At 40.6% G+C, this 16280-nt stretch overlaps 1 protein-coding gene across 2 annotated transcripts in view; it reads left to right on the forward strand.

The window, feature by feature from the left end:
• Positions 1–16280, forward strand: part of rad18 (RAD18 E3 ubiquitin protein ligase) — a 237007-nt gene that overhangs the window by 136286 nt on the left and 84441 nt on the right. For both annotated transcript variants that reach the window (XM_059944408.1, XM_059944409.1), the window contains 2 exons: positions 6448–6573; positions 8958–9123. In XM_059944408.1, coding sequence (XP_059800391.1) covers positions 6448–6573; positions 8958–9123 — 292 coding nt within the window. The remainder of the gene's footprint in view (positions 1–6447; positions 6574–8957; positions 9124–16280) is intronic.

Genomic DNA, 16280 nt, shown 5'->3' on the forward strand with positions numbered 1-16280 from the left:
ATCTGCCCTCACCCCACTTGGGATAGGGTTATCCTTGTCCTCACCTACCACCCCACCAGCATCCAGGTCCACCATATAACTCTCTGTAATTTCCGCCATCTCCAACGGGATCCCACTACCAAGCACATCTTTCCCTCCTTCTGCTTTCCGCAGGGATCGCTCACTACGCGATTCCCTTGTCCACTCCCCTCCCCCCCCATCTCTTCTCACTGGTCTCCCTCCTGGCACTTATCCTTATAAATGGAACAAGTGCTATACCTGCCCTTACACTTCCTCCCTCACCACCACCGTTCAGGGCCCCAGACAGTCCTTCCAGGTGAGGCGACACTTCACCTGTGAGTTGGCTGGTGTGGTATACTGCGTCCACTGCTCCGGGTGTGGCCTTTTATATATTGGTGAGACCCAATGCAGACTGGGAAACCGTTTCGCTGAACACCTACGCTCGTTCCGCCAGAGAAAGCAGGATCTCCCAGTGGCCACACATTTTAATTCCATGTCCCATTTCCATTCTGATATGTCTATCCATGGCCTCCTCTACTGTCAAGATGAAGCCACACTCAGGTTGGAGGAACAACACATTATATACCGGCTGGGAAGCCTCCAACTTGATGGCATGAAAATTGACTTTTCTAACTTCCGTTAATACCCCTCCTCCCCTTCTTACCCCATCCCTGACATATTTAGTTGTTTGTTTTATTCTCTCTCTCTCTGCCCATCACTCTGCCTGTTCTCCATCAACCTCTGGTGCTCCGCTCCCCCCTTTCTTTCTCCCTAGGCCTTCCGTCCCATGATCCTTTCCCTTCTCCAGCTCTGTTTTCCTTTGCCAATCACCTTTGCAGCTCTTAGCTTCATCCCGCCCCCTCCAGTCTTCTATCATTTCGCATTTCCCCCTCCTCCTCCTACTTTCAAGTCTCTTAGTATCTTTCCTTTCAGTTCGTCCTGACAAAGGGTCTCAGCCCAAAATGTCAACAGTGCTTCTCCCTACACATGCTGCCTGGCCTGCTGTATTCCACCAGCATTTTGTGTGTTTTGTTCGAATCTCCAGCATCTGCAGATTTCATCATGTTTGCTCTTTAAATTCCTGAAAACATGGATTTCAGCTTTGTAATTCAGTCAAGGATTGTTGAACTGCAGACAATGACTGAAATGTAGTTCACCATAAGATACAGGAGCAGAGTTAGGCTGGTTAGTCCATCAAGTCTGTTCTGCTAATCCATCATGTCTGATTTATTATCCCTCAACCTCATTCTTTTGCCTTCTTGTGATCTTTGATGCTCTTACTAATCAAGAAGCTATCAACCTCTGCTTTATATATACCCATTGAATTGGTCTCCACAACCATCTGTGCCAATGAATTCTGCAGATTCACCACCCTCTGGTTAAAGAAATTTCTCGTCATCTCTGTTTCTATTATGAGGCTCTGCCTTCTGGTCCTAGACTTTGCCACTATAGGAAAAATTCTCTCCACATCCATTCCATCTATATTCGATAGGTTTCAATGAGATCCCCCCCCACCCCTCTATTTTTCTAAACTCCAACGAGTATCGGCCCAGTGCCATCAAATGTTCCTCTTGCATTAACCTTTTCATTCCCAGAATCATGAACCTGCTCTGGACCATCTCCATTGCCAGGACATTCTTTCTTCGATAAGAGGCCTAAACTGCTCATAATACTCAAAGTGCAGCCTGACCAATGCCTTATAAAGCCTCAATATTCCATCCTTTTCTCATAATCATATCAATTTCCATCGGTTCGGACATACTGAAGTCATGGGTTGCCACTCAGCACAGACTGCTTACTCATTTTATGACTGTGATGACATACCTTGATTTATTTCCTCATTGCAATCTAATTGCATTTTCTTACTGGTGTTTTTAAGCTCTTGATGTTGGTCATTCCTGCCCCAACATAATCTCGCACATACTCATGCAAGTACTGAATCTATTTGTACTCTCTGACTTTTTATCCTGGATCATAACAGTGAAAAAATAAAAATAAAATTAATTCTCAATTCTTCCCTGGATCTTTACCCAAAATTCCTTAAATCTATATCTTCTGGTGAGTGAGCATCCTGACAGATCTTTTTCTGGTCAATAGGTTTAGTAGGTTCAACAGGTACACTTAATGTCAGAGAAATGTATATAATATATATCCTGAAAATCTTTTTCTCTGTAAACATCCACGAAAACTGAGGAGTGCCCCAAAGAATGAATGACAATTAAATGTTGGGACCCCCCCCCCCCCAGCTCCCCCCTTCCACGCGCAAGGAGCAAGGCAACAACCCCCCCCCCCCCCCCCACCCTACCCTACAAGCAAAAAAGTATCTGCCATTATCAAGGATAGTTTGAAATGAAGTTAGGAATTTCTGTGAATATTTTCTTTGTTGTATTAGGTGCTATAGTTACTTGAAGTGCTTTATCTTTACAATATTTTTCTGAGGAAGGGATGATGTCAGCAGGAACTTGCCATCTTGCCACATTTACAGAGGGATGGTCCGATGGAACATGGAGTTAAATGTGCAGAAAGAATAAGTAGATTTAGGAAGGACAAAAAAATTCAAGGGCCGTATAGCCCGATTGGAGTTTGGGGAGCTGGATTAAGCACAATAGGCAGCGATTTAAACAGAGAGGAGAAATGGGCTAAAAATTCTATATCTGAATGCACGAAGTATCAGAAATAAGGCAGATGAGCTTGAAGCTCAGGTGCGAATGGGTAACTATGATGTTGTTGGGATAACGGAGTCATGGCTGCAGGGAGATCAGACCTGGGAAATGAATGTACAAGGGTATACATGCTATCGTAGGGACAGAAATGTGGGCAGAGGGGGGTGGGGTGGCCTTGTTGGTGAGGAATGAGATTCAGTCCTTTGCAAGGGGGGACATAGGAGAAGTAGAGTCTGTGTGGATAGAACTGAGGAACAGTAAGGGCAAAAAGACCCTAATGGGTGTTGTCTACAGGCCCCCAAACAGTAGCATGGATATTCGGTGCAAGTTGAATAGGGAGTTAACACTGGCATGTGGCAAAGGTAATCTTGCAGTAGTTATGGGGGATTTCAACATGCAGGTGAACTGGGAGAATCAGGTTGGTGCTGGACCCCAGGATAGGGAGTTTGTAGAGTGCCTACGGGATGCATTCTTGGAACAGCTTGTACGAGAGCCGACTAGGGACAAGGCTATTCTGGATTTAGTGTTGTGTAATGAACAGGATTTGATAAGCAATCTTGAAGTAAAGGAGCCATTAGGAGGTAGTGATCATAATATGATGTTTTTATCTGCAATTTGAGAAAGATAAGGGCAGATTGGAGGTGTCAGTGTTGCAGTTGAACAAAGGAGACCATGGAGCCATGAGGGAGTAGCTGGCCAAAGTTAAATGGACGGATATCCTAGCAGAAAAGACAGTGGAACAGCAATGGCAGGTATTCTTGGGAATAATGCGCAAGGTGCAAAATCAGTACATCACCCAGAGAAGGAAAGATTCAAAGGAGAGGAAGGGGCCACAGTGATTGACAAAGGAAGTCAGAGATTGCATAGCATTAAAAAAAAAGTATGACAGAGCTAAGGTGAGTGGGAAGATAGATGATTGGGAAATTTTTAAGGAACAACAGAACTTAACTAAAAAAGGCAATACGGGGAGAAAAAATGAGGTATGAATGCAAGCTAGCCAGGAATATAAAGGAGGATAGCAAAAGCTTTTTTAGGTATGTGAAGAGAAAGAAGATAGTTAAGAACAATGTTGGGCCCTTGAAGAATGAATTGGGTGAAATTTTTATGGGAAACAGAGAAATGGCAGAAGAATTTAATAAGTACTTTAGATCTGACTTCACTAGGGAAGACACAAGCAATCTCCTAGATGTATGGATGGGCCAAGGACATAGGGTAACAGAGGAAATGAAACAGATTGACATTAGGAAGGAAACAGTGATGAGTAGACTGATGGGACTGAAGGCTAACAAATCCCCAGGTCCAGATGGTCTGCATCCTAGGGTACTAAAGGAGGTGGCTCTGGAAATTGCGGATGCATTGGTATTCATTTTCCAATGTTCCTTAGATTCAGGATCAGTTCCTGAGGATTGGAGAATGGCTAATGTTATCCCACTTTTTAAGAAAGGAGGGAGAGAGAAAACAGAGAACTATCGATCTGTCAGCCTAATATCAGTAGTGGGGAAGATGCTAGAGTCCCTTATTAAAGATGAAATAGTGGCATATCTAGATAGCAGTGACAGGATTGGGCCGAGCCAGGATGGATTTACCAAGGGCAAATCATGCTTGACTAATCTATTGGAGTTTTTTGAGGATGTAACCAGGAAGTTTAGGCAAGGGAGTTCCAGTGGATGTAGTGTACCTCGATTTTCAGAAGGCATTTGATAAGGTCCCACATAGGAGATTGGTGGGTAAAATCAGAGCTCATGGCATTGGGGGGAAGATATTGACATGGATAGAAAACTGGTTGGCAGATAGAAAGCAAAAGGTAGCGGTGAATGGGTGTTTCTTGGAATGGCAGGTGGTGACTAGTGGGGTGCCAAAGGGCTCAGTATTGGGACCACAGCTGTTTATGATTTACAGCAGCGATTTAGATGAAGGCATTGAGAATAACATCAGCAAGTTTGCTGATGATACTAAGCTGGGTGGCAGTGTGACATGTGATGAGGATGTTAGGAGAATTCAGGGTGATTTGGATAGGCTGAGTGAGTGGGCAGATACTTGGCAGATGACGTTTAATGTGAATAAGTGTGAGGTTATCCATTTTGGAAGTAAGAACAAGAAGACAGATTATTATCTGAACGGTGTAGAGTTAGGTACGGGAGTAATACAAAGGGATCTAGGAGTCCTTGTTCATCAGTCACTAAAGGTGAATGAGCAAGTGCAGCAGGCAGTGAAGAAGGCTAATGGAATGTTGGCCTTTATTACAAAGGGAATTGAGTACAAGAGCGAGGAAATCCTTTTGCATTTGTACAGGGCCCTGGTGAGACCACACCTGGAGTATTGTGTACAGTTTTGGTCTCCAGGGTTAAGGAAGGACATTCTGGTTGTAGAGGAAGTGCAGCGTAGATTCATAAGGTTAATTCCTGGGATGTCCGGACTGTCTTACACAGAGAGGTTAGAGAGACTGGGCTTGTACACAGTGGAATTAAGGAGATTGAGAGGGGATCTGATTGAAACATATAAGATTATTAAGGGATTGGACAAGATAGAGGCAGGAAATATGTTCCAGATGCTGGGAGAGTCCAGTACCAGAGGGCATGGTTTAAGAATAAGGGGTAGGTCATTTAGGACAGAGTTAAGGAAAAACTTCTTCTCCCAGAGAGTTGTGGGGGTCTGGAATGCACTGCCTCAGAAGGCACTGGAGGCCAATTCTCTGGATGCTTTCAAGAAGGAGCTAGATAGGTATCTTATGGATAGGGGAATCAAGGGATATGGGGACAAGGCAGGAACCGGGTATTGATAGTAGATGATCAGCCATGATCTCAGAATGGCGGTGCAGGCTCAAAGGGCCGAATGGTCTACTTCTGCACCTATTGTCTATTGTCTACCTATCCATTCGATGCTGACATTCTTTTGTAGTGAGGCATTATTATAAATTTCCACAATGTTGTACTGTAGTATTTTGTTTTAGTCATAATCTATTTTTGATTGCAAAGACCAGGACTCAGTGCTGTCCCATTATTTTTCTTGCTGAGGTGAGAGGTGCTTAACAAATATTCTTTGAAGCAGCTTCAAAAAAAATCTCAAAATGTTATGTTTGCAACATCTCAGCAGTTTCATTTAGTCAAGTTCCCTCATATTTTGGATGTTGTAACAGTCTCCTTGTGCCTCTTTCTGACTTTGGAGGAGAAAAATGGCAGTATGTGGTAGTGACAACAAGCAAGGTCAGAGACTAAGAAGAGGTTGGAGATGGGATTTATAGAATAGACTGAATAGGCTCAGTATTCTTAAGCAGATCATATCTGTTTCTTTTGAAAATAGGCATTTCCTTAAACAGTTTTTCCCCACATAATAAGTATTATGGACTTTCTCTTCAGTATCCACCTATATAGTTGTGAAGTATGTTGCTAGTGATAAGTTTGAACAAGTCCATGTAGAGGTCTGTATTATGAGATATAATTGAATATAGGTCAACACATGCAAAATACTGGAGTTACTCAGCAGGTCAGGCAGCATCTATGAGAAGGAATAAGCAGTCAACGTTTTCGGCCAAGACACTTCATCGGAGTTTAGGTTTTGTCTTCCAAAAGCTAATCCTGCAGATTTATAGAGCTGGCAGACCTGTTCAATTTAGGTTGTTTTTAATTGTCTTGAGAGGAAAATGATGATGATAATTTTCTTGAGTAATGATCTTGCTATTTATTTCCCATTGTTGATAAGCAGAATATAATGTGTTTCAGTGAGATTTCAGGACCGTTCTTATAGCCAATTTGTAAATATGCTAACAGTATTTATCACATTGCAGGTATAAAACACAAGGAGGAGTTCCAAAATCTGATCACTGAGGTGAAGAAACGATCGAAGTCCAAGGTAAATAAGTTAAAGGGTGAACAAAATGAAGAGCCTGAAGAACAGTGTTTAACTAACACAGGTAAAAAGAACATGGATTTTTTTCATTGTAACAACATTTAACCTTATCAGTGTTCTATCTAGTGTTGAAATCATGGATCCAGCAGATCTACAGATACCAATATTCCCAGCAGAATGATGGGGCAATGTAGACTGGTTTTACTGCCCATAAGTTGTGATCTTTCTAAGATTTCATCTGTTAATATTGGTCAACTTATTTCACATATGAAGCTGCATAAAGTACTCACACTGGGAGGTATCCAGTGCACCTGGATTAAGCCTCGTATCTAAATAGAGTCATCCCTTGTTGGAGAAAAGGTGGCTTAGAGGCATCCAATGCAAAATACAACACAGAGAGGCTCTATTGTGCTCCCAGCAACACTGCTCTTCCATCCCTCTTCCTCCCCCCTCCCCCACCCCACTTCCACTTGAGCAGGAGCTGGTCTGATCAGCAGGGGAGATGAGGGGCACTGCAATAAAGTTCAAAGTAAATTCATTGTTCAAGTACAAATATATCACCATATACTACTATGAGATTAAATTTCTTGCAGCCATTTACAGCAGAACACAGAACTACACTAGAATCAACAAAAAACCTGTGTGTGGAAAGTTAAATATTACATATTGATATATATTATATAAATAATACTGAGAATATGAGTTATGGAGGCCCTGAAAGTGAGTGTTATCTTTTCCCATTGGCCTTTTACTTCTCAGCCTCTTTTAACAGAGTTCACTTTAGGAACACTGAAAAGACTGACATGCAACTAAAACACAGGCAACTATCACAGGGTACTGGCCCTGAACGGATAATCAAGCCTTTTTCTGTGCTCTAGCACATGGGTGCTACTGTATTTGAGGACACAAGTAATGGAATGCTTTTTAGTTTGAAAGTTTAGACTAGTTACACTAACACAAATACAATTAGTCCAGCAGAAAAAAATACTGTATGAAGTGAATTGAGGTAGTTGGCTCAAGTTGAGATCCAGTGGGTATGAACAAATGGAAGCTCCTGAGACCCATTCCTGCCCTTCAAGCACTGTGTATCTCAGTAAGGGGATCTAAGTATAATATCTCCTCTAAATCTGCAGTAGATGGCTTTGACAGTTTAAAAACTTAAAACCATTTCTTGTAGGTCACTTTTATATAGGACTGTCATCCCAGATATTGTAAAACATTAAGAAGGTTGATGTCAAATTAAAGGATTGTGACTCTTGTGTCACTTTGTGTCTCTTGACTCACAATTGTCAAGAGAATGACTGACTGTCAGCAGAATCTTGTCCTTAGACATATAATTAAAAGCTTTGCAGTGCTATCACCTAAGTGCAATACTTTGAGATATTTTAAGGAATCTCAATGGAAATGTGAATGCATATTTTTGTCAAAATTGCTTAAGAAATTGTAAGGAACTCTTAAAAAAAATTGAAATGCTCTTTCAATTTTCAATGATGTTTGGCTTTTTTAAAATCATTTTTATTCCCCCCACCTACTCCAATTCATTTATAGGCTTTATCATGGCTAATCTTTTTAAAAAAAGGAATACTTGCTTTGTAGTAATATGGGTATGCTTAGAGATGTCACTGATACAAAGAAGAACTGTTTTCACACATGTTCTCATTGTAGCAACTAATCTAATTGTTATAGTTCACATGGGTATGGATGATAGGTAGGATGACCCTAATTTATAAGGTTAGCACAATTGTCAGAAATCCAAATTGCAGAAAGACTTGCTTGTAGCAGGTGGATTATTTGGTAATATGTGGTAAACTCGAGTTCAAGAGTTTGCTTATAGTGCAAGATTAACATTCTTGAAGTATTATATATGAAATATGTAAATCTCTCAAATAGTTTAAATCTCTTACTTGTGCAATTATTTACTTTATAATCATCATACAAGTAACCCTCTTCCCCTACCTCCCCAAACATTACCGCAATTTGGGTACAGAAATTGGCTCCTACTGAATTCACAGATCACAGCTCGAAAACTTGTGTAGTGAGACTCACTCACAGAATTTGTCTGGGAAAAATAGTATCAATTTCGCTTTTTACACAGAGAGTGGTGAGTATGTGGAATGGGCTGCCAGTAACTGTGGTGGAGGCAGATGCAGTAGGGCCTTTTAAGATGCTCCTGGATAGGTACATGGAGCTTAAAAAAATAGAGGGCTATGAGCAACACTAGTTAATTTCTGAAGTAAGTACATGTTTGGCACAGCATTGCGTGCCGAAGGGCCTGTGTTGTGCTGTAGGTTTTTTAATGTTTCTATTGATTTTCTGGTCAATGCAATTTTGAGCTACTGTTATAATTGTGTAACACTGATACAAAGTCATTTAAAAAGTGGAATAAAGAGTCATTGAGCATTAAATTATGACTAAGTAATGAAACTAATTGGCAAATCTGACTTGCAGGAAAGGAATTTCCAGAGTGCCAAACCATGGACTGTAACCCAGTAGAGGCATGCCAGGATGAGCCACATTTGCCAGAGATTACAGGCTCACTTGTGACAAACGATACTTTGGAATGTCAGCCTTATTCATTTGATGTGGTTCTACCTTATCCTTTGTCAACATCCAGGTAAATCTTCTCATGATTTCACAACTCCCTTCCCCTTCACAACAATGCATTGAGGTGATACAAGGTAAAACAATAACAGAATGCAGAATAAAGTATGCAGTGCCAGAACCATAACAAGGTGGATTGTGAGGTTAAGAGTTCATCTTATTCTACTAAGAGACTGTTATAAAAATAGTGGGAGAGAAGCTGTCCTTGGTCCTAGTATTATGTGCTTTCAGGCTTTTATATCTTCTGCCCAATGGGAGGGAGGAGAAAAGAGAAGATCTGGAGTAGGTGTGATCTTTGACTATGTTGGCTGCTTTATTGAAGCAGTAAGAAGCATATTCAGAATCCATGTGGATTGTTTTCCGTGATGTGATGAATTATATTCACAACTCTAAGCAGTTTCTTGTGGTAACAGGGAAAACAGTTAGCATACCAAGCTATTAGACATAAGAGCAGAATTAAGCCATACAGCCCATCTGCCATTCCATCATGGCTAATTTATTATCTCTCTCAATCCCATTCTCCTGCCTTCTCCCTGTAACTTTTGATGCCCCGACTAATCCAGAACCTATGAACCTCCAATTTAAGTATAGCTAGTGACTTGGACTCCACAGCTACCTGTGGCAACGAATTCCCCATTCCCTTCCCTCTAGCTAAAGAAATTCCTCGTCGCCTCTGTTCTAAATGGATGACTCTCTATTCTGAGACTCTGCCCTCTGGCTCTAGACTCTCCTGCTCTGGGAAACATTCTCTCCATGTTCACTTCTAGGGGTCTTTCAATATTCTCTCTTCTCCCCACCCCCACCACATTCTTCTGAGTTCTAGTGAGTACAGGCACAGAGCCATAAAAAGCTCCTCATACATTTTACCTTTTCTTTCTAGAATCATTCTCATGAACCTCCCCTAGTCCCTCTTCAATGATAGCACATCTTTTAGATAAAGGGCCCAAAACTGCTCACAATATTCGAAGTGCGGACTGCCCAATGCCTTATAAAGTCTCAGCATTACGCCCTTGCTTTTCTATTCTGGTCCTCTTGAAATCAGTATTAAAATTGCATTTGCCTTCCTTGCCACCGACTCAGCCTGCAAGTTAACCTTTAGGATGTCCTGCAGGAGGATTCCCAAGTCCCTTTGTAGCTCCTATTTATTTGAATTTTCTCCCCGTTTAGAAAATAATCTGTGCTTTTATTCCTTCTACCAAAGTGCACGACCGTATACTTCCCTACGCTATGTTCCAGCTGTCACTTCTTTGTCCCCTTTCCCAATCTAATTCCTTTTGCAGACTCCCTGCTTCCTCAACACTACTTTCCTCAAACACCACCAGTGTTTGTATCGTCCACAAGCTTGGCCACAGAGCCATCAATTCTGTTATCCAAATCCAGATATAATGTGAAAAGAAGCTAGCAGTCCCACCACTGACTCCTGTGGGACCTGTGGCAGACAACCTGAAAAAAAACCCTTTATGCACAAGAGAAAATCTGCAGATACTAGAAATCCAACCCCCTTTATTCCCATGTTTTACCGTACGTCATCTGGCAATCTTCTATCCTTGTTAGTATCTTTCCTGTAATACCATGGGCTCTTAATCTGTTAAGCAGCCTCATGTGCAGCACTTTGTCAAAAGCCTTCTGAAAATCCAAGTACACCATACTGACTCTCCTTTGTCTATCCTGCTTGTTATTTCCTTAAAGAATTCCAACAGATTTTTCAGGCAAGGTGTCTCCTTCAGGAAACCATGCTGACTTTGGTCTATTTTATCATGTCCATCTTCCCAACTACTGAAGATGGGCTAACTAGCTTATCATTTCCTTTTTTTCTGCCTCCTCCCTTTCTTAGTGGAGTGACATTTGAAATTTTCCGGACGTTGGGAATCATTCCACAATCTAATGTTTTTGAAAGATTATTACTAATGCGACCACAATCTTTTTAGCTCCTCTTTCAGAACTCTGGGGTGTAGTCCGTCTGGTCCAGGTGACTTATCCATCTAGAGACCCAAGCATTTTCTTCTTAGTAATGGCAACTTCACTCACTTTTGCTCTCTGACATTCTTGAATTTCTGGCATACTGCGAGTGTCTTCCACAGTGAAGACTGATGAGAACTACTTAATCAGTTCATCTGCCATTTCTTTGTCCCCCATTACTATCTCTCCAGCATAATTTTCCAGCAGTCTGATATCCACTCTTGCCTCTCTTTTCTCCTATGCATATCTGAAAAATCTTTTGGTATTCTCTTTTATAATACTGGCATATTTCATCTTTTGTCTCGTGGCTTTTTTATTTGCCTTCGGTTGGTTTTTAAATGCTTTCCACTGATTTTTGCTCTATTATATCCCCCTCTTTAATAGGCCTTAATGATAAGGGGTGGAATGTTTTCTATGGTGCATCAATAAAAATTGTTGAGTATCAAAGGAGACCTGCTAAATTCTTTAGTCTCTTAAGGAAGTAGAGACACCGGTGAGTGTACTTAATCACGGTGTCTACATGGTTTGACCAGGATAGGCTGATGTAATTTTTGCTGATGTTCAATCTTAGGAACTTAACCCCCTCAACCTTGACCTGAGTACCATTGGTGTAAGCAGGTGAATGTATGCTGCCCACTCTTCGGAAGTCAATGACCAGCTCTTTTGCTGACATTGAGAATCCGATTGTTGTCATGACAGCAATGTCACCAGATTCTGTCTCTCTGCACTCCGACATCGTTGTTTCAAATACGGCCCATTACAGTGGTACTATCTGTAAGTTTGTAGATGGAGATAGAGTAGTGTATGGTCACAGTCATGAGTGTACAGAGAGTAGATCAGGGACTGAGGATGTACCCTTGTGGAGTATCAGTATTTAGGATAATGATTGCGTAATTTTAGTTGCCTAAATAACGATTACTATCTTTTGATCAGGAAGTCAAGGGTTCATTTGAAAAGGGAGGTACTGAGTCCCAGGTCTAGGAGTTTGTAGATGAATTTGTTTGGTATTATAGTATTGAAGGCTGAACTGAAGTCAATTCATCATGAATAGAAAAGAAGGGGGAAGAAGCCAGAATAAAACATTTTTTATTCTTGCTTCTCTCCACTTCCTTTCTAGTCTTGATGAAGGGTCTCTGCCTGAAATGTCGACTGCTTATTCCCTCAATGGATGCTGTCTGACCTCCTGAGTTCCACCAGTATTTTGTGTTTTTTATTTATCATTTATTTATCCAACTGGAGCAATTAGCATGGTTACTTTGGACCTCAGACATATACACAAGAGAAGAAAAAAATTTAGATGCTGATACTAAAATAGAATTGCAAATCTGATAGTGAAGAGAGTATATGAAGAGAGAGTTGAATGATTCTTCATCAGAACTGGGAAAATTTAGAAATCAGATTAATTGAGAGAGTTTCTGCATTCTGGACATGGATGTGAAAAGGCACCAACATCAATAGCAAGGTACAGTCGGCCCTCCTTATCCGAGGGTTCTGCATGCGCGGATTCAACCAACCACAGATCAAGAAAACCTCTCTCCAGCACTTGTCATTTGAGCATGTATAGACTTTGTTTTTGTCATTATTCCCTAAACAATGCAGTATAACAAATATTTACATAGCATTTACATTGTATTAGGTATTATAAGTAATCTAGAGGTGATTTAAAGTATACGGGAGGATATGCATAGGTTACCGCAGATCAGGAATCGAAAAAAAAACTGAAGTCGGAACAGGTACATCCGGTATTATTTAGCATCAGTTAGTGAAACATTCGTCTTAGTATATAGTATATATTTTACCTCTATGTATATAAAACACTTAAGAAACGTATGTACTTCAATAATTACACCACTGCATTGCTTAGTATTAATTGTAGCTTTCTTCGGGGTAGGACCTTCACGTGCTCCATTATTCTCACTTTATCATTTAAAGTTGTTCCGATCATTGTCCGACTGTGGCCTAACACTTTTCCAATGACCGATGGCATTTCATCTCTTTCCGATCACTTTATTATTTCCACTTTATTTTCAATCGTGATCGTGTTCTGTCAACGGAACAAAAACACTGCGGACAGCGAGTCCCAAGCTCCGCCGGGTCCTAAAGACCCACTGCACAGAGACAGGTTAAATAAGGTCTGGAACTCCCCCGGGTCCTAAAGTCCACCCACACTGAGACATGTTGAATAAGGGACTTGTGCATCCGCGGGGGGGGGGGGGGTCCCAGACCCAATCCCCTACTTGCCCCTGTTCGTCTTCTGTCTTAAGGTACCACATCTTAAGTGATTTTTAAAAGCAGCATCAGTGAGAGTCTTTCAGAATTTTTTAAGGTAATCGTTTTTCCACAAGTACCCTGATTGACTATGAAGCTCATTATAAGTAAACCCTTTCCCATTTTTCTTTGTTCAAGGTATTCATGCTGAGTCTACATTTGTACTTGACAGGATATAAATGTTGGAGAGCAACACACTTAATGGTTCTTCTTAAGACTCAGCATGTAAAAGCAATCTTCAATAAATCAAGCTGCATGTCGAAAATCTAATTGTGTTTAAACTAAATGTTACTGAAATGTGGAACGTTGTAGTTTATTCACAAATACGTTCAAACTCCTGACATTGTGGTGCAGATGTTAACTCAAATATAATCTACACTTCCACAATGTGTTATAATTATTTTAAGTATTAGTCACTATGACCTCAGAATGCTAAATAACCCTTTACAACTCTGTCTATTTTAAGGCACATAACTGGATCCAGTTTGTATTTAGTCTTCAGGACTACCCTGTGCAGGCATCAAGATTGATTACAGTACTACTTGAATGGAATTAATTTAGATTTGTGCATCAGCCTATTTTCCTTTAACATTTTTTTTCAGAAACAGCTGACTGTTAATGCTTCTGATGTACATAGTGTTGACTAATAAAGAAACTGTTTGGTTCCTGAAGTAAACAGAAACATGCTGTTAAATTCATCAAGCCATTACAGTTGGCCCTCCTTATCCGTGAGGGATTGGTTCCAGGACACGCCACGGATACCAAAAAATGCAGATGTTCAAGTCCCTTATTCAACCTGCCTCAGTGCGGTGGACCTTAGGACCCAGCAGAACCCCAAACCGTATTTAACTCGTCTCAGTGCGGTGGACATTAGGACCCGGCGTCAGAGCTCTGAATCCACAGTGTTTTTGTTCACGAAAATAAAGTGGAAATAATAAAGTGATTGGAAAAAGGTGAAACGCCATCAGTCATTGGAAAAGCGTTAGGCTACGTTAGTCAACGATCGGAACAATTTTAAAGGATAAAGTGAGAAAGGCTGTGCCTAAATGAAAGCTACAATTATTACTAAGCAATGCAGTAGTTTAATTATTGGGTTTTGGGTTTTTGATCCTCCACATCAACCTGGGACGGCGGAGAGCACGCTCAGGAGAGATCTGTCACTGGATCGAACTTGAGAAATCCGTTCTCAAGCCTGGCGCTGAAACGTACGTTCTTGAGCGTTTTATATGCATAGAAAGGTAAAATATATACTACATACTAAGACAAACATTTTACTAACTGATGTTAAATAATACCGGATGTACTTGTTCCGACTTACCTAGTAAGAGAACTTTCGATTTTTTTTGATCCCATTCCACGATAACCCACGCACATCCTCCTGTATACTTTAAATCATCTCTAGATTATCTATAATACCGAATACAATGTAAATGCTATGTAAAATAGTTGTTATACTGCATTGTTTAGGGAATAATGACAAAAAAAGTCTGTACATGCTCGAACAACACTTCTGGGTTTTTGCGATTTGCGGTTGGTTGAATTCGCGCATGCGGAATTCGCGGATAAGGAGGGCCGACTGTATTTGTAAAATAAAGTAACAAAGTTTGTACTTAAAGTTTGTGACCTTTCTACAGAGCCACAATTTTAACAATATAGCACAAGTTGGTTATGGGGTGGGAAAGAGGATGAGCGTGACTATCTGGTAGGTACAAATGGCAAAAAGTGTTGTGGTAAAACAGGGCACCTATAAAAACCATTTAATTGGTTCAAATGAGAAGAATAGAAAGGAGCCAAAGTTGAATCCTTTGAGGGGGACACTGCTGGAAATGGAAGAGAAGTCTTTCTCTGGTTTGGAGAAGTAAGTATGGAACCAGTCAAGTGACATCCCACCCAGCTGGAGGACCAGAGCAATATCACTGTATCATATACTACTGAGAGAGCAGGAAGACACACAGAATTATAACTGTGACTTTGTTTTATTTTTGTGCTAAGGCCAAAAATCTGAGTGTAAAATTTAAATGTGGACATGGATTTAGGAGATGACAACACATTCAAGAACTTTGGAAAAGAAGGGGAAGTTGGAATTGAATAGTACAATGTAAGGTAAAGGATTGTTGATTTTGTCTTTGGAAAGAAGTGACAATGGCAGGTTTAAAAGGGAAGACCAACATCAGAGGAAGAATGATGATTAACTGTTTCAAATAATGGGTGGGGAAAGAAAGGATGTCAGCAGTTTACTTGAAATATTGCCAAATTGATTGTAATGCTATACTTCAGTATACAGTGCCTATAAAAAATATTCACCCCACTTGAAAGTTTTCATGTTTTATTTTAGAACGTTGAATTACTGTGGATTTAATTTGGCTTTTTTGACATTGATCAACAGAGAAAGACTCTTACATATCAAAGTGAAACAGATTTCTACAAAGTGAACTAAATTAATTAGAAATATAAAACACAAAATTATTGATTGCATAAGTATTCACCCTCCTTTAATATGACACACCAAATCATCACTGGTGCAACCATTTGCTTTTAGAAGTCACCAATGGAGATCTGTAGACCTGTGTGTGGTCAAGGTGTTTCAATTGATTGTAGTAAAAATATACCTGTATTCAGAAGATCCAACTGCTGGTGAGTCAGTATCCTGACAAAAGCTACACCATGAAGACAAAAGAATGCTCCAAGCTACTCTGTGAAAAGATTATTGATCAGCACTAGTCAGGAGTTGAATACAAGAACATTTCAAAGTCACTGAATATCCCTTAGAATACAGTTAATTCAATCAAGCAATGGAAAGAATATGACACAGCTATAAATCTGCCTAGAGCAGGCTGTTCTCAAAAACTGAGTGACCGTGCAAGAAGGGGACTAGTGGGGGAAGCCACCAAGAGCCCTGTGGCATCTCTGGAGGAGTTAGAAGCTTCAGTGGCTGAGATGGGA

This window comes from Hypanus sabinus, chromosome 19 (assembly GCF_030144855.1).
Source record: "Hypanus sabinus isolate sHypSab1 chromosome 19, sHypSab1.hap1, whole genome shotgun sequence".
Taxonomy (NCBI): Eukaryota; Metazoa; Chordata; class Chondrichthyes; order Myliobatiformes; family Dasyatidae; genus Hypanus; species Hypanus sabinus.